The 17100-nt window shown below is 49.7% G+C and overlaps 2 protein-coding genes across 7 annotated transcripts in view; one reads left to right on the top strand and one right to left on the bottom strand.

Annotated features, from left to right (window-relative positions):
• Window positions 1-585: 585 nt before the first annotated feature.
• Window positions 586-13135, bottom strand: PPAN (peter pan homolog). The gene is made up of 12 exons (XM_082205840.1): window positions 12997-13135; window positions 12711-12881; window positions 11911-12012; window positions 10907-10957; window positions 9837-10007; window positions 7181-7257; window positions 4498-4605; window positions 3904-4027; window positions 3605-3683; window positions 2140-2269; window positions 1839-1999; window positions 586-1081 (listed from the first exon to the last, which is right to left on the bottom strand). The coding sequence occupies exons 1-12, from the start codon at window positions 13012-13014 to the stop codon at window positions 657-659; spliced, it is 1617 nt and encodes a 538-aa protein (XP_082061966.1). The 5' UTR covers window positions 13015-13135; the 3' UTR covers window positions 586-656.
• A 1236-nt stretch (window positions 13136-14371) lies between these two features.
• KIF17 (kinesin family member 17) overlaps window positions 14372-17100 on the top strand; it is a 46271-nt gene continuing 43542 nt past the window's right edge. For 4 of the 6 annotated variants that reach the window (XM_082205646.1, XM_082205645.1, XM_082205642.1 and 1 more), the window contains exons 1-2: window positions 14373-15306; window positions 16419-16565. In XM_082205646.1, coding sequence (XP_082061772.1) covers window positions 15076-15306; window positions 16419-16565 — 378 coding nt within the window. In that variant the 5' untranslated portion in view covers window positions 14373-15075. Of the gene's footprint in view, window positions 15307-16418; window positions 16566-17100 lie in introns of all 6 variants that reach the window. The other 2 variants (XM_082205644.1, XM_082205643.1) reach the window with 1 other exon arrangement.

Below are 17100 nucleotides of genomic sequence, written 5' to 3'. Positions count from 1 at the left end.
ACAATTCAAAGGCATATTGACACTTGATAATGGAGGTAATGTGTATCAGTGACTACTAGGCTTGCTGGCTAAGAATTATCCTCCCTGAAAAGACATTTGCAATGGCAGCCATCACTACATATTGCGTGAAGGAATCAGGCTGGCCCAAGAGGACAAACTAGGCACTTGCCTCACCAACCTCAGCCTGCCTGCCCCCGCACCTGCCTTCTCACTTACAATCAGTTCAGGGGGCAAAACGGCATGCCAATCTGTCCCGTCCCCCCTTATTATCAGTGTTGCCCTTCTAGGAAGAGGCAGAAAACAAAATGAATGGGATCGGCCCACTTTTGGCTCGGGCTCCACTTACTGTTGGCCTCTCTCCCTTCTGCCTCACCAGTTCCAGTGGATACCAGACACCACACTTTTCAGCTGTCTTCAATCTCCCACTATTCCAGCAACAACTGATTTCCCCCTGCTAGCAAACAAGCCTTATCAGCCACCATATCCAGCTGACAGACACCGCTGGCCAATTCTGTAGCGATTCAAAGATATTTGTGCCTTGCAAAGCAATGGGGAAAGAGAGACAGTCAGACAAAGGCAGGCAGCTCACGGTGAATCAGTAGGTATATGTATCCTGCAAACAGCTATACAAAACCAAGGGAGGGAGGCGCAGGGCTCTAGGCTGGCCTCTTCCCTGAACGTCCGGGCTTTCGGAAGCTTCCTTTCCCCTTGAGCACCGGCTTCTGCCGCAGTCCAGACTTGCCCTGCCCCCAGGGCCTTGAGCCAGGCTGCCGCCGGGTGTGGTGCTGCCCTGGGGCCTGGGCCCGCTTCCTCCTGGCCTTTGGTGACACTCTGTGCTGACCAGCCTCCCTCGGCTGCGGACTCTGGGCCCCCTTGTGCTGTCGAGGAGAGAAGCCTCTCAACTTCTGCTGCTTCCACTGGACGGGCCGTGGGGTCCTCTGCTTCCTTGCCTTGGTGCTGCTGGTCCCTGCAGATGCTGCTGGGCTCTGGTCACCGGCAGGATGGGTGCATTTATGCCTTTTCCCAGCTCTGGTGGACTGACTGGGCCTTCGTTTCCTCTTAGCGCTTTGGGGAAACAGATCTAAAGGAGGGTCACAAGGAGAGAAGATAAAGATAGCTGCAGCCTCTACGCTGCCTTGAAGTCCAAAAGGCTCTTTAGGCCACTGGTCTTCAAGTGGTATGTCAGGGCCCTCAGAAAAACAGAGAGCTGCTGGAAGAGAAAAACAAAACTTGTAGCAATTGTAGATTACAAAGGGGAAATTTTGGAAGGTGGCAACTTGTCCTGCTGGACTAGGAAATTGCTGATAAAATGTTCCCTTCCTCTGCATCTGGTCACTCTGGAAGAACACCACTCAGGGTCAGAAAGTTAGGACAGGGTCCCATGTAAAAGGGTGGGACGGTGGCTGCTTCTGAGCAGACTATTACATGTAACACAGGTATAACTGGTGGTCCATACGAAGCTAAGAGGTAGCATTCACCCATGCAGTGTCCCTCCTCCCTCTCCCCTTGGATAGATGCGCCTGAGCGTTTACCTTGCAGGTGTCTCAGCTCATGCTCAGAAGCACAACTGTTTTCATCAGCTGCCTCCAGGAGGGTCCCTAGCCACCAAGTCTTTTAAGCACTATTAATTAAGATACCAGTTACAGGTAGGTAGCCGTGTTGGTCTGCCGTAGTCAAAACAAAATAAAAAAATCCTTCCAGTAGCACCTTGAGACCAACTAAGTTTGCTATTGGTATGAGCTTTCGTGCGCATGCACACTTCTTCAGATACATGCATCAAACTTAGTTGGTCTCAAGGTGCTACTGGAAGGAATTTTTTTATGTAATTAGATACCAACCTTCATCCGGCTCTTCTCCTACTTCCTGCCGATAATACTCCATGTCATCGTCTGATGGCTCATCCACCTTCTGGTCCTCTTGCATCCCAGGGTCCTCCGCATCACTGTCACTTCCCTCTGCCTGCTTCTTCTTCCTCTTTATCCCCTCCAGACTCTTCTTCCTGCAGCCCGCAAACCAACAATACAATCACAAGTGCACATATCGGTCCTCCCAAAGCAAAGCAGCATGCTACTTTGGAATGTGTGCATGTAGGGACAGCAGCTTTGTGGGACGCAAGGTTCTGGCTCTTCTCTCCCTCACCTGTGAGCCTGCTTCTGCTCCTGCTTGCGTTCCACATCTGCCTCCTGCTTGCGGCGCCGCTCAGCCTTCAGCTGCAGCCTCGCCTCTTTCCGGGCCAGGGCCACCTGGAGCTCTTCCTCCGTTTTATAAACTGAGGGCAGGAGTGAGAAATTAAAACCAACAGCTGTGAACGTTGACACTACACATTAGCAAGTATAAAACAAACACATGGGGATAGATTCAATTAAGCAGTTATGCTTAGCGGGAGCCAACCTAATGAGTCCCACTGGTGGACCTGGGGCTTCTCTCCCCAACTGGCAGGTGGGGAAGGGTAGAAACCCCAGAACTGGGGTGGGCGGGCTCCGAGAGAGATCCTTCCATCCGGCAAGCTTAAATGCTTCACCAATGGAGTGATTGCGTTCCACTCAATATCTACTCCCTTAGAGGGCAGCTGGGAACCCAGTGGGAGCAGGTATCACATACAAGTGCTTTTTATCTAAGAAAGTGACGGTGGCACCACTAACACAACTCAGCAACTGAAGACGATGGCTGACCACAGGCTCACCAACCTGAATGCAACATGCTTGGATGCCCAACAGCCTGTTTTTGCTGTTCTGGGGAGGCAGCAAGGGCAGATTTATTCGTGCAGTGTTGAACATGGCTGGAAGTTATACAGACTTATTGTCCAATATCTTTAATACTGGGGTACACCCCTAGCTATTCACTTTAACTTCCCCCCACCTTTAAATTCAAAATGCTGTTTTTGACCTATAAAGCTTTAAATGGCTCAGGACTCCCCTGCTCAGCGCCTGAGGGCCCCCGTCCTGCCACTCACCACCTGGCCCAGGGCGGGGCCTGACGGGCTCCACAAGGGACTGCTGCCGCTGGGCAGAGAGGGCTCCATTTTTGTTTTTGAAATTGCTGTTATTTTTTTACCTATGTCATTTTAAACTGTTATGTTAATGCTGTATTCTTAGTTTTAGATTTTGATTTATGTGGAAATTGTTTTCCATTTGGTTGTGTAATTTTGATGTGGTTTATTTATTATGACTTTTGTAATTATGTAAATCTCGTCATGTTGTAAGCCGCCTTGGGCCTTGTTTTTAACTGTGGAAAGGCGACATACAAATAAAATGATGATGATGATGATGATGGAGGGCTGCAATACCTCAAGGACCGCCTCTCACCATATGAATCAACCCAGAACCCCAGATCATTCTCTGAGGCCCTTCTTTGTGTGGCTCCTCCTCACAAGAATGAGCCTTTTCTGCAGTGGCATTTGTGGAATGCTCTCCCCAGGGAGGTTTGTCTGCCACCTTCATTATACACCTTTAGGGGCCAGGCAAAAACATTCCTCTTCAACCAGGCCTTTGGCTGATTAATATTCTACAGCCTTTTAAGTGTGTTTGTGGGGGTGGGGTGGGGTATTGTTTTCCACATAGAAGCTCAGGAGAGGAGGGCTCCATGAACAGAGAAAGACACTCACTGAAGCTGTGATAGAGCACATTGCCCTGGCTTAACCCTTCCTCCACCTTGATCAGTTGCAGGGTCATTCGAGGGCCAATCTGTTGGGAAAAGAGGCAGAGACTTCATTAGGTCAGAGATACCATCATCACCACCACCACTCCACCACCTGCAGGAGCCTGGCAGCCCTCATGGCTATCCCAATTTGGATGATCAGGACTTTCACTGCTGAAGCAGACAGCAGCTGGAAGAGCAGAGGTCAGCTCTATGCTGCCCCCCCAGCCACTCCCATTCTGTGAGCTCAAAGTTCCATGGCCTGACCTCAGTGAGGCGGACAGCGCTCTGTTGGGCCTTCATGTTCCCCCGGCCAGCGTAGGCCTGAGGCAGCTCTGTGGTGTTGTGACTGCCATCTTGCTCAGCTTCACTCTCAGAAAGATTGATGTCTCTGCATTGCAGGGAGGGAAGGAAAACACTATTATTCCTGGCACGCTGCCAACAGAGGAGCTCTGCACATAAAACAAGGCAAGAAAAGACACTAGCCTTACCGTCCTCAGGCTTACAGTCCAAGCAAGGTGAGACACACAAGGGAAGAAGTGGGGTGGAAAAAGAATGGGCACCAATAAAGAAGAGGAGGTATCAGTGGGAGCATGAGAATCAAGCTGGTTTGGCATTCCACAGGAGTTTAAACATACACGAAGAAGTAAAAAGGAACAGAGCAAGGGCATCATGAAATAGGGCCCAAAATGCACAAACCTCCTTACATCCTGCCTTATTCACAAACCATTAGTCTCTACTGAGTCTCTAGCTCTGCTAAGAACAGCTCAACCTGCCCCAGGACCCAAAATGAACCTACACTTTGAATGGGGTGGGAGTGGGGGCTTAGCTTTATGGGGAGGTGGAGGGTCTTTTTCTCACCTAACCAATAGTTCACTGATGTCCTCCAGACGGCTCATGTTAGGAAACTTCTCCTGCATGATCTTCTTCAGCCCTTTGCTTATTCCTACAGGCACCACTTTCAGACTGCTGCAAAACACCAAGGGCAGGAGAGGTGTATGGAGGCATTCCATCAAGCAAGAGGAGCAAGCCACTGCTGTTGTACTTGGTGGGTAAGGGTGGAGGAGGCAGAGCAGATATGCACTGCCATGTACCAGGTCCTACATTTAGTCACTGGCGTCTCCAATTAAAGGTTATTTGGATGCAGGCCTAGGAAAGACTCTTCTCTATTCTGCCTGAGGCCTCTGGCAAGGGTCAGTATGTGAAATGTGATGTGCTGACCTTATCATCTGGGCAGGGGCTATCCCTGCCTTGCTCCTATATTAGCTGACATAATCTTCTTACAACTCTGGAAACAAGCTTGGCTTCCAGCTAGGGGTGTGGAATACAATCTAGAAAATTTAGCTGTTAGATTCAGGGGCAAACTCCTTGGATCCTCACTTTATCCAGGGAAGTATCCCCACGACCTGCTGTCTTCCAGTTGCTCTGGGCCCCAACAAGGCAGGTGGCATAATATACTAGAAAAAATGTTGGTTAGATAAATTTTCCAGGGTTCAAAACCCTTTTCACTTTGATATGTATCTTTGTTATTAGTTTTCTCCCTCTCACTTTTCCTTCTTTTTTCCTGTATCACTGTATTACCTTTAATTGAAATCACCTTAATAAATTTTTTTAAAAAAAAAACACCTTGAAAAGAAAGTAGTGTGACACCACCAGACAGCAATCCCTTAAACTCCTGTTCCCAAGCAGCTTAAGACCAGACACACACCAGCAGACCACACTCTCACCATCTGCACCTAGTTTGCCCTTCTTTTCCTCCTAACTCCCAGAAGGCGTCTTTCCTGTGGTGGCTTATCTGAGATCAGGCACACCTAGAAGCTATTTTCTGCAAGTACTACTACAGAACAAGTGTGGATGGAGGATAATAAATCCCCCTCCCCTCCAAAGACAAGTGTGAAAACTTTGCTAAGAGGCTTGGGTATGCCTCCTGCTGTGCAGAAGCTAAAACTAGGCATGCATTAAGAATTCACTAACTAGTTAACTTACAGAACAATGGTGTACATTTTTCCTCAGAAGTAATATTTGTAAGTAGGTGCAGGATGGAATCCTAGGCTTGGGTTTATGGTTGGCATTGGAGGCAAACAGGATTCTTGTGCCTTTAATTGCTGTGTGTCAGGCTGAAATTCAATAGGCTAAACCAGGGGTCTGCAACCTTTAAGACAAAAAGAGCCACTTGGACCCATTTCCGAAGAAAAAACAACAACTGGGAGCCGCAAAACCATTGCGACATTTAAAACAAATATATCTCCGGAGCCACAATCTGACAGCGGGCGGGAAGGTGACGTCGGGACGGTGTGTGACTAACGCACGCACCGCCCCCATGCGACGTCACAGCCAGTACAGCGCCCACCACAGTGAGGAGTGTCGGGGCGCACAATGCGCCTCCTCCCCTCGCTAGTATCCGCCCCGGAGCCGCAGCAAAGATGTAAAAGAGCCACATGCGGCTCCGGAGCCGCAGGTTGCAGACCCCTGGGCTAAACCCTTTCTTATATTTGTTGTTGTTTGGTCGTTTAGTCGTGTCCGACTCTTCGTGACCCCATGGACCAGAGGACGCCAGGCCCTCCTGTCTTCCTTTCTTATATAGAAATACAATTACAGGAAACGTTTCACTGTGGCTACTCTCTTAATTTTGTGCCATGCCATGCCCCCCCCCAGCAGCCATATTGTACCATTTTGTGACTAGTGCCAACTGCACTCTTTCAAAATCTGAAATGTGCCCCGGTCCAAAAAGGTTGGTGACCCCTGGTCTATACTATTTTACATTGCAAGGATAAAATAGGATGTACCCCTGGTATGCTGCCCTGAGCTTTATCTTTTATCATCAAACCAAAGCCACAAAGAAGTATTTCTTCCCTGAGTGTACATCCTTCCAGTGCAAAACAGTGTTTGGTTTAATGAGCACAATAATATGAATTTCAGAAATAGACTGGAAAGGAATTTCAGAAATAGACTGGAAAGGAATTTCAGAAATAGACTGGAAAGAGAAGCTGCTGAATTGCAACTCATTACCAAACTTAAAACCATGGAGAGACATGGTCTGAACAAAGACATTGGATTCTTATCTCATTATACATGACTAAGCCATTTCTCACCTTCTCACCCCTTGCCTTTTCCTGTAAGACCTATTGCAGTCGTTAAGAGTCGTCAACAGGCTCATCTCAGCTATCTGCCAATCTCCCATTCCCACCACCCTTCTGAGTAATACCCCTCCCCACCTTCTCACTATATAGAAGGGTCTGGCAACTTCTGTTTCAGTGTATCTGAAGAAGTGTGCATGCACACGAAAGCTCATACCAAGAACTAACTTAGTTGGTCTTTAAGGTGCTACTGGAAGGAATTTTTTATTTTGAATAATATGAATGTTTGGCATGCATAATGCGGACTGGCACACAAACAATGAACTGCTAACACAGACTAATTAAAAATATTTTATGAAAGTGGCCATGCATGCAATATGTCCCTCTTGCAGATGCAGGTTACTGTGAGCTCAGATCTGATCCTTCAGCACTGGGGAGGAGCACAGCATGAAACAGAAGATACTTACTAATGACGGAATTCAAGGATCTGGGTGTCTGGGTTATAGTTGATCAGTACACAACGCTTGATGGCATTAAGGTTTACCTGGGGCAGGGCAGGCAGTGGGTGGTGGGGGGCAGGGCAGGAGAAAAGAGAACACAACAGCATGAGAACCAAGGCTCACAATATGGCATAAGAGGGCCTTCTCGGTAGTGGCACCCGCCCTGTGGAACACCCTCCCACCAGATGTCAAAGAGAAGAACTACCAGACTTTTAGAAGACATCTGAAGGCTGAAGCTTTTAATGTTTAACAAACCACTGTATTTTAATATTTTTTTGGAAGCAACCCAGAGTAGCTGGGGAAACCCAGCCAAATGGGTGGGGTATAAATAATAAATGATGATGATGAAGTCCCTCATCTGACAAGTACTTTAGGTGGCAATGAAGATTCCCTAGCTGTGGCAGCCTTTATAGAACCCAGGAGGCCTAGTACCCAATTTCCCTAGTCCTCTTGAGGTGGAATTCAACATTGTGCTAAGGCAATCGTTCTGCCTGCACAAGCATTTCTGCTCGGCAGACGGAATGATCTTCCTTCTCCTCCTCCTCCTCCTCCTCCTGGGGCTTCTCTTGACCTTTCTGGGCGGAGAGACAGGAAGTCCCATTCTGCTAGCAGGACTCAGTGTGCCAGCTTCTACTAGTGCTTAGCTGTAGCAGCTCTAGGTATCCAACTTCAGTAACTGAGCTTAGAAAAGTGAAGGGACCCCTGACTTACCAATGCAATATATCCCAAAACACAGTGCTGATTCAGAGTAAGTTTAACTCATGGTTGTGCTTCATCCTGTTCTTATATCCCTGGAATCTTTCCCCACTAGTGACGAGTGTTTTTACATATAAAGTGAGTGCTATCCAGTGAAGGACCTTGGGAATCCAGAAACAAAGCACAAAATCCCAAGCAGCTCAGGACTCGTTCTGCCTCATTTGCCCACAAACCGTCTAAAGAAGAGAGGCTGTACTTGCCACAGCTTAATGCTAAAAGCACCAACTGCAGAAGGACCTCCATAAAGGAGCCAAGCACAGATGCACCAGCACCATCACAGAGCATGTCAAAGGTGTGCTATCATCATTTGCATCTGTTCCACCATTAGAACTAAGGTGGCAAGAAGGGGTGAGGTGTCCCTTAAAAAAAATAACGGCCACAATACTGATGTCGTCACTCTGAACTGCTCTATGCCTACTGGAGCAGGAAGGTCTTCTATCCAGCACTGAACCCCATCCCTCAATGGAAATGCAGTTACAATATTCTAGAGATTCCCTCACCACCCTCTACCCCGCAGCTAACAGACACAGGGAATCCCAGAAGCACCACATGAGCCCAGTCCTGACTGGGGTGGGAAGAAATAGAACTGAAGGCAGGATGATGCGGGGAGGGGGGTTAGCCCACTGTCCTGAGAACTGACCAAGAAAATGTATATGCATCTCTTTAAGTGCAAGTGACACATCCCTCCAGTTTTAATTCAAGTGCCCCTGGTATCAAACACATGACCCGGAAGCTGTACGCCGGCTCCCTCGGCCAATAAAGCGAGATGAGCGCCGCAACCCCAGAGTCGTCTGCGACTGGACCTAATGGTCAGGGGTCCCTTTACCTTTTTATTGCGCTATGAGGACCATTTGTGAGCAGATACTTCCCTGTTCCTTGCTTCCTTTTAAGGGGTAAGGAATTCCAATTCATAGGCAGAAGTGGGATGCCTGCAGCCATCCAGATGTAGCTGGACTACAGCTCACAGTATTCCAACCCATTGGCCCTGCTGCTGGCACTGGTGGGAGCTGGAGCCCAACCACATATGGAGCAGTAAAAAGACTGTTAGCACATTTGCCAAGCTATGTAGGGTCTGGTATGGTTTCAGATTGGATGGGGGACACGTTGAGATTCCTGCAGGGCAGGGGGTTGGTCCCTTCCAACTCTACAATGATTCTCACTGCACAAGAATGGCGTCAAGATGCACTGCAGTTCCAACACAAAGATATACCGTATTTTTCGCCCCATAGGACGCACTTTTCCCCCTCCAAAAATGAAGGGGAAATATGTGTGTGTCCTACGGGGAGAAAGCAGCCTTTCGCTGAAGCCTGGAAAGCGAGAGGGGTCAGTGCACACCGACCCCTCTCGCTCTCCAGGCTTCAGGAAGCTATCAGCAAGCCTGCATCCCAAAGCCTGGGGCGTGCTGAGTTCAGCGCGCCCCAGGCTTCGGGCAGATACCCACAAGCCTGGGGAGACCGGCGCGACTTCCCACCAGGCTCCCTAGGCTTGTGGATAGCAGCCTGTTCTGGGGGCTGGGGTTGGGGGAAGCTCGGGCTTCCCCCGCCCCAGCCTTGCACCTGGGGGGAAAATATTTTTTTTTCTCCCCCCCAAAAAAAAACACCTAGGTGCGCCCTATGGGCCGAAAAATACGGTACATTAATTTCCACGATCCCTTTCCAGAATGGAAAACAGGTCTAAATCACAAACACACTCTATATATCCTGGATGAGGTCATCCTGTCACTAGCTTTGTTGCCACAGAGGTGCCATTTCAGACTGAATGCTCTATAAAACTAACCTCTCTAACTCACACCAGGGAGTCGGTTCCACTCTTGCAAGGAGGACCATCAAGCTGACTTCCCACAGTCTCCAGGCCAGCACACACCTACCTTGTGGACATTGATGGAAGGGAACATGTTCTGGAACATCGTCGCCATGACCTTGATGTGCATGCCCTGAAGGCCAAAGTTGTTGAGGACCAGGAGCGGGTGGTGGGTGAACTGCTGCTCATGCATGCGGTGCCGCTTCAGGGTTGACACAACATCTTTGATGAGCGAATACTGAAGTGAAAGAGATGAGTGAGGCAGCAGCAGAGGCGTATTCTTGTACTTTGTGTTCTCATTTTGTTTTTGTTTTTTCGTGAACCACCCTGGGATCTTCGGATGAAGGGCAGTATACAAATCTAATTAAATAATAATTAATAATAGAGAATCTTGCACTACCACCAAGAGGTAGTACACCACAGTAGTGCCCCACCACCAAGCGGCAGTTCCTCACCCCCTGTAAACTAGTGGTGGGGAACCTGTGGCCACACCTGGCCTGGCCAGCACAGCCAAAGGTCAGGGATAATGGGAGTTAGACTCCAGCAGGATCTGGAGCGCCCATCCTTGATCTGGAGTGCCCACCCTGATCTCCAGAAGGCCTGTGGACTTGGGAATGGTTCAGCTTCATGAGCATCTCAAGCTTTCGTTAAAAAAAAAGGGGGGTTTCTAGACCTCATAGCAGCAAATATATGCTAGGAAATTGTACTCCTGAAATCCCTGAAGCTAGAGGGGTGGCTGAATATGATGTTCAGTAGTGATAAGGCCAGGATAAATTAGGCAATTTACATAAGTGATACAGGCTGCAAAATTTAGATTGTCTTGAAGTACAGATAAATAATTCACCTAGGTCAAGGATTCACAGCACACCACATGAGCAGTCTGTAAGAGGAGTGGGAGGGTGGTTATTGGTTTGCTTGGTTTTTGTTCTTGTTTTTATTATGTATTTTGTTTTAATCTTGTATTTTTATGCTGTAAACCACCCTAAGACCTACAGATGAAGGGCAATATATAAATAAATAACCCACTAGAAAGAACAGGGAGCAAAAAACCCTTCTAACCTTAGCAAGCTATAAAAGGGTCTTTCAGAGGCAGCTGTATTCTAACTAGCCTACCCTACTATTTCCAGCAACTGGTACCTGAGCAACTCTGAAGGTCAAGGTTGGCCCACCAGGAAGACGGAAGAATTTCTGAGGAAGAGAGAAATCAATCAGAGCAGCCTCTACCACAGGCAGATTGGTTGTCATAATTCAAACTCTGCTTTTAGTGTTCTGCAAAATCCAGATGCATCAGTGCGTTTACTTTGAAGTGAGAATCACAGGTTTCACTCAGCAAAACACATTGTCATCATTTGCATCAGGTCATCAGGCAGAGTTACAATGATACTTCAATTGGGCCAACAAAACCAACAGAGGGTATAAGAGGAAGAGGACCTGAGCTTTCACAACAGTCCATCCTGCAAAGCAGGGTTCTGGAGAATGATAAAGTTCTTCAGAAGCTTATCAGGACTCCCTCAGTGAGAGGGTCAGTACCAGAGAAGCCTTGCCGACAATTCTGCCTTGCCATACTGCTTCATGGTAGCCTTTCCCAACCTGGTGCCATTCTGGATGGCATCAGGCTGGGGAAGATGCTCTGTGACTACGTATTGCAGGGAGTGATCAGTGTCTGGGGCAAGCAGGGGGACTTGTGTGTCCTAGGAGGCTGTACTCAGTTCACACTCAGCAACGAGGCCCAAGAAGCTTGGTCACTGCTCCATAGGAATTGACTGTAAAATCTAGTACATGCTCCAGAATCTCCTGCCATGAGTAAAAGCTTCACAATGACAACACAAAATTGTCCTCAACAGACAAATCAATTTGAAGACAAGAGTTTGAAAAGCATCAATATAGAGAGAAAGAATTCAAGTTGCACATTCTGGCACAGGCAAACTCGGGCCTCCAGATGTTTTGGGACTAAAACTCCCATCATCTCTAGCTAACAGGACCAGTGGTCAGGGATGATGGGAATTGTAATCTCAAAACATCTCAAGGGCCGAGTTTGCCTATGCCTGTTCTAACAGAACCAAAACACAAGACTAGCAGGGCAGAACAATATCGGAACCACTTGTTGCCACCACTCAGCAACTTCTCACTGCTTAACTTACAAGGTTGATATTGGTGGGGGTTTTCGTGAACACCAGGAAGTGAGTCACCCCGAGAGGTCCAGCCACTGCCACAAAGTCTTTCAGAGTGTTCTTCTTGCGCACCTGAAAAAGTCAAGACCTGTAATCAGTGTGGCTCTGGTGTCTGTGCTGCCAGACAAAAACCAGGGCATAGAATTGTCTTTAAATTACTTAATTAAATTAGTTGAAGTAAAATGCTTTGAAGTTACTAGAGTTTTAGAAATCCATTTTGAGCAAACATGTGCTCAGGAAAGCCTCTGGTATTCTTACCCTACCTGCCCCCCCCCAGCCATTCCCAACTACATCCTTGAACACTTTTGCAACAAAACTAAACAAGCGCAAGGACTAGCATTTTGCATTAAATAGCATTTTGCAAAATGGCTTGGTGCTATGTGATCCAGGTTTCATAAACACAGATCTGTATAACTGGCAAAATGTTTGCAAGATTTTTTTAAAACAACCACACAGCCCACCCCCTAAATGATCCAGAATTTAGACAGCCCCTGTCAGAGGGAGAAGATTATGCTGACTGGAGCTATGTTTTATTGTTCTGAACAAAAATGGTCCAAGAGCACACATTTTTAAATGTATGTAGAGAGAGAACCAAACTGTTTTCTGGGCATTTATGTGTGGATTTAATTCCTCATCCCCATCTAGTAGCCTATATTCCCCTTAGAATCCGTCAGAAGCCCCCATTTCTGTATTTCCTCTCGTAGCCCCTTTGTAAGAGGCCTCTCCTACCCGCCCCCCTTAGGAACACCCTTTCTTCCCCTTGGCCGCACCTTGAGGCTGGAGGCCGTGTAGGGCTGCATCACGCGGCGGACATCCAGGATGAGCTGCTGCAGGGCCTTGCCCACGCGGCCGCGGTGGAAGACGAAGGAGTGCGGGACCGAGCCGAACTCCTCCTGGCCGCGCAGCTGGGCGGCCGCGCGCTCCTTCTTCTGGTTCTTGCTCTGCAAGGGAGGAACGCGAGACCTCGTGAAGGCCGGCGGCCAGGCAGGCAGGCAGGCAGGCGCCGCTCCCGCCCGCCCGCCCCACTCCCCTCCCCGGCCCAGGCCCAGGCCTCACCTTGCGCGGACGACCCATCGCGGCGGCTGCTTCGAGCTCCTCCGGAGAAAGAGCGAGCACGCGGTCCCCTCCACTTCCGGCCGCGTGTGCCCCGCCCGGAAGTGCCGCGCAATCAGCGGTCCGGGTTGTCCCCTAGACGCGCGAATCTCCGGTCCGAGAAAGCGGCCCGCCTCCCTGGCCGCGCCTCCGACTCGCAGTTCTGGCCCCGAGGAGGCCGGGCCCTTCGGCGGGGGGGGGGTGGGAACCAGCGGCTTTTCTGCGAAGTGAGGCCTCGGCCGCGGGGAGCAGCTGCCCCCCCCGGCCAAGTGAAGCGCGAGAAGTGCGGACTGGCCGGTCCCCTAAGGAAACTCCCGGCCGCGCCCGCCTCCAGCCGGGTCCTTCTCCTCGACCCGATTCTCTTCCCTGTGTCTTAACTATCTTTTACCCCAAAGGCGAGGGGGGGCTGCATGTATTTGTAGGTTTAAAACGCACGCGCAGGTAAAAAACAAAGCACCAAATTTCTGGGCGTTTTGTATCCTTTACTATGTAGGTCGGGCAGAAGTGCTTGGAAGAAGCCGGTGGAGATGCTCTTTTTGAGTGAAGACGGCGGCGAATTGCCGCGCCTCGTGCGTAATTTCCCGCACCTTTGGATTCAGTCCAATGCGAAAGTGTTAATGCTCCGGGCAATTCAGGGATCGCGCTTTTTGGTCGTGCGTAGGATTGAGCGCAGTTCTTTACCATCCCGCGGCAGCCCCGAGTTCACCGCGAAAGGATTGCGTGGCGGGAAGCCCGTTTTCCTGGGCTGCTTTTAAAGTTTCAACACATGAAAACCCGCTGGGGCTCCGGGCGCCGGAGCAGCCGCACAATTCCCCGGGAAGGGGCCTCCGCTCCCCTGCTTAGCCCAGGCCTGCGTCCGTGGGGCGAGGGCCAAAGCCACCCGCGGGACTGCGGCGCTCCTCGCCCCGCCTCGGAGGCTGCCGCGCGCCCAGAGACGCTGCCGGTCGCCCGAGCAACGCCGACGCCGCCACTGCCAGGAGCCGGCGGGCGGGCGGGCGGGCCGGCGGGCTGGACGGCGAAGCGGCGCCCCGCAGGCCAGGCCCGCTCGGAGGGGACGGCGAGAGGCGCCCGGCCCGAGCCTCCCTCCATGCCGGCCCCGCTCCGCCCTCCCTCGACCCCCGAGGCGGGTAGGCAGGGGGCTGGGCCGGCGGAGCGGGATCCCGCCTTGACGCTCGGTGAGGCTCCCCGCGCTCCCGGGCCCCTCAGCTGCTCCCCCCCCCCCGCTGCTCCGCTTGTGGGCCAGGCCTGAGCGGTGCTGGAGAAAGGCCCCCCCCTCCCGGGCCAGCTGCCCCCATTCCCCGCCCTCTGTGCCCCCTGGGGCTGTGCCAGTTCCCAGCTGCTCAGGCTGCCAGGGCCTGGAGCTCCAAAGGCTTGACAGCCCCCTTAATGGATCATCTCTGGCAGAATTAGAGGTGAAACAGAGGCGTGTCTCCCCACCCATTGTTCCCTTCAGCCACACCCAGTCCTTGGGGGAAGCAAGAAAAGGGCTTCCATGCCCGCCCATGCCCAGTTGCGCGGAGCTGCCGGCCACTGGCACCGGAGCCTTCATTGCCTAGCAGGGTCTTTGTGAGGTCACACTCACATTCCAGGTTCTGAGGAAAGGCCTCTGCTGCTCATCGCTGCTCCTGCCAAAGCAAGACCAAGGAAGAACGCCTGTTCTTCTGCCAGGCTTCCCACCCCACTGCCCTAGCATAGTACTGCCTTTGGCCGCTCACATTCTTGGCACTTCAGGTGTCCCATATTTTCCTAGAAAACTCATCACCTGGTGTAGCACATGTTGCCCTGTTACGGTCACACCCCCTGCACTGATCTTACCCAAAAGGAATTACCTGTTTTGTACTACTTACTTTGCCAGGCAAAACAGTCTTCACCCTTGGCCAGTTGTCTGACAGCACAGCAGCTGGCCTGCCTTCAAGCTGCCTTTTTCTACTGCCTTGTTCTTGACGCTCCATTGAAGTGAGCACAAGCCCTACTTCCTGTGCTGGAAGTAACGTGCCTTAGCCCCACACCAAGTCTCCAAGCCCAAGTTCATGGGCCTTGAAGATGGCCTCAGAAGCGGTGAAAGTGATTGTGCGTTGCCGCCCTTTGAATGAGCGTGAAAAGCAGATGGGCTGCAAGGTGGTGGTCAGCATGGACAGCTCCTGTGGCCAGTGCTTTATCCAGAACCCTATGGCATCAGAAGACCCACCCAAACAGTTCACCTTTGATGGGGCGTATAACATGAGCCACAACACAGAGCAAATCTATAATGAAATTGCCTACCCCCTCATAGAGGTGAGTGCAACCAGCTGCAGATACTGCGTTTTCAAGCGCTCTGGCTTCCGTTGTGGTTTCCATTGCACCAGAAGCAGGTCCAGAAAGCTGCCTGGGTCCTTTACCTTTACCTATTGGGAAATCTGTAGCTCAGTGGTATAAATGTCACATACTGTACTTAAGTGTGTGTGTTCATACTTTGCTTACCCTAGGGAAGTGGGCAACTTAAAGCAGGGGGGAAATTAAGGTACTGGAGCAGAAAAAATCTGTAGCAATGGCCTTTAATTTTTTCAGACTTGGGGCCCTCATTTCATGTTAACCTGCTCAAAACAAAATTACAGAGCAAGCCGATGCATGACCTCAGAAGGTGATGCAGTCTCCTTCATTGAAGGTTTTTAAGCAGAGTTTGGGTAGCCATCTGTCAGGAATGCTTGAGTTGAGATTCCTGCACTACAGGGGGTTGGACTAGATGACCCCTTGGGGTCATCTCTACAATGCTATGATTCTATGACTACCAAGAAGTAAATCCAATTCAAAGGGACATAACTCAGGAAAGAGTGCAGTATGTAGTTATAATAATATATCACACACACTTTTCAATTTCCTCCCCCCCCCCCTCTTTCTCCTGTAGATGATGATGGGCCCTGTGTTAGATCAGATTGCAATTCAGCTTTGGCATGGTTGAAGACTGATGGTTATCTATTGGGGTGGGGAGTCTCTGGTCTTCCACATGTTGTTGCACTCTATTATTAGCATAGTAAGTGATGAGGGATGATGGGAATTGAAGTTCCCTGCTGATCTATAGGACAATATGTATGAAAGACTATTCTGCCTACACAGAATTCATCACAGAATTCATTGCAGAATTTGCAAGTAGCAGTATCTCTAACTTCTGTAAGCCCTGGGCTATGGAGCCCCTACATCCATGCTATCTCATATCCAATTCTTTTTTAAACACTCCCAGAGATGCTTGCTTATTCTAATTAAATATTTGAGTGGATCTTAATAGAAGCTGATGCCTGTGGTTAGTTTGCCTGCAAACAACATCTCTTGAGGAAGGGTAGACACTGAACTGAGAACACAAATCCAAGCTGATGGTTATTATTAATCTGCATTTTCTGTTTAAATTCCAGGGTGTTACAGAAGGCTATAATGGTACCATCTTTGCCTATGGGCAGACGGGAAGTGGGAAGTCTTTTACCATGCAAGGGATTCTGGATCCATCTTCCCAGAAGGGCATAATTCCCAGAGCATTTGAACACTTATTTGAGAGTGTGCAGGTACATATGATTAAAATTGTCCAATGGACTAGCTGGCTAAGGGCTTGTTTACACAATTAGCAATTCTGATATCTAGAGGGCCTCTCTTTGGACACTTGATTTGATAAAATTTGAACCTTAGCTGTCTTGGAAAAACTGATAAGCAAGGTACACTTGTATATGGGACAAATAAAGGAGGGCACATGACAAACTTTTATCGAAATGCTCCCTGCAGTGTTCCTGCTACTAGGTGAGTTATTAAATCCAAGACTGGCTTAAGAAAATCCAGAAGCCCCACCTTGACTTCCCCCAATGCTAGCCGAGTCATAATCTCCCCAAAGACATCTAAAATTGGTATCAGGGACATCACAACAGATAAGGCAACACAGAGCCCCACAGCATTGATTACCTCCAAAAGAGAACAAATATCAGTTTTAATGGAATTTTGATTCTGGCTTGGAAGCAGGCTGTGAACCAGGAAGTGGGTGAGAGACTCGTTTTGCATGAGGGGAGCAAGAACATGGAGTGTGAGCCACAGGTTGCTCCTGAGAGCAAA

This window comes from Podarcis vaucheri (genome assembly GCF_965113315.1).
Source record: "Podarcis vaucheri genome assembly, chromosome: 17".
In the NCBI taxonomy this organism is placed as follows: Eukaryota; Metazoa; Chordata; class Lepidosauria; order Squamata; family Lacertidae; genus Podarcis; species Podarcis vaucheri.
The sequence above is the reverse complement of the archived record's forward strand: the minus strand, read 5'-3'. Positions and strand labels throughout refer to the sequence as shown.

Bases quoted from the DNA above. Each gene is read 5' to 3' on its own strand.
- PPAN (XM_082205840.1), bottom strand. The intron at 10,008-10,906 runs GTACCAGTTGCT...CTTTCACTTCAG, and splicing joins TGACCTTCAGAGTTGCTCAG to TATTCGCTCATCAAAGATGT. The intron at 4,606-7,180 runs GTAAGTATCTTC...GGTGTTTTGCAG, and splicing joins ATCCTTGAATTCCGTCATTA to CAGTCTGAAAGTGGTGCCTG.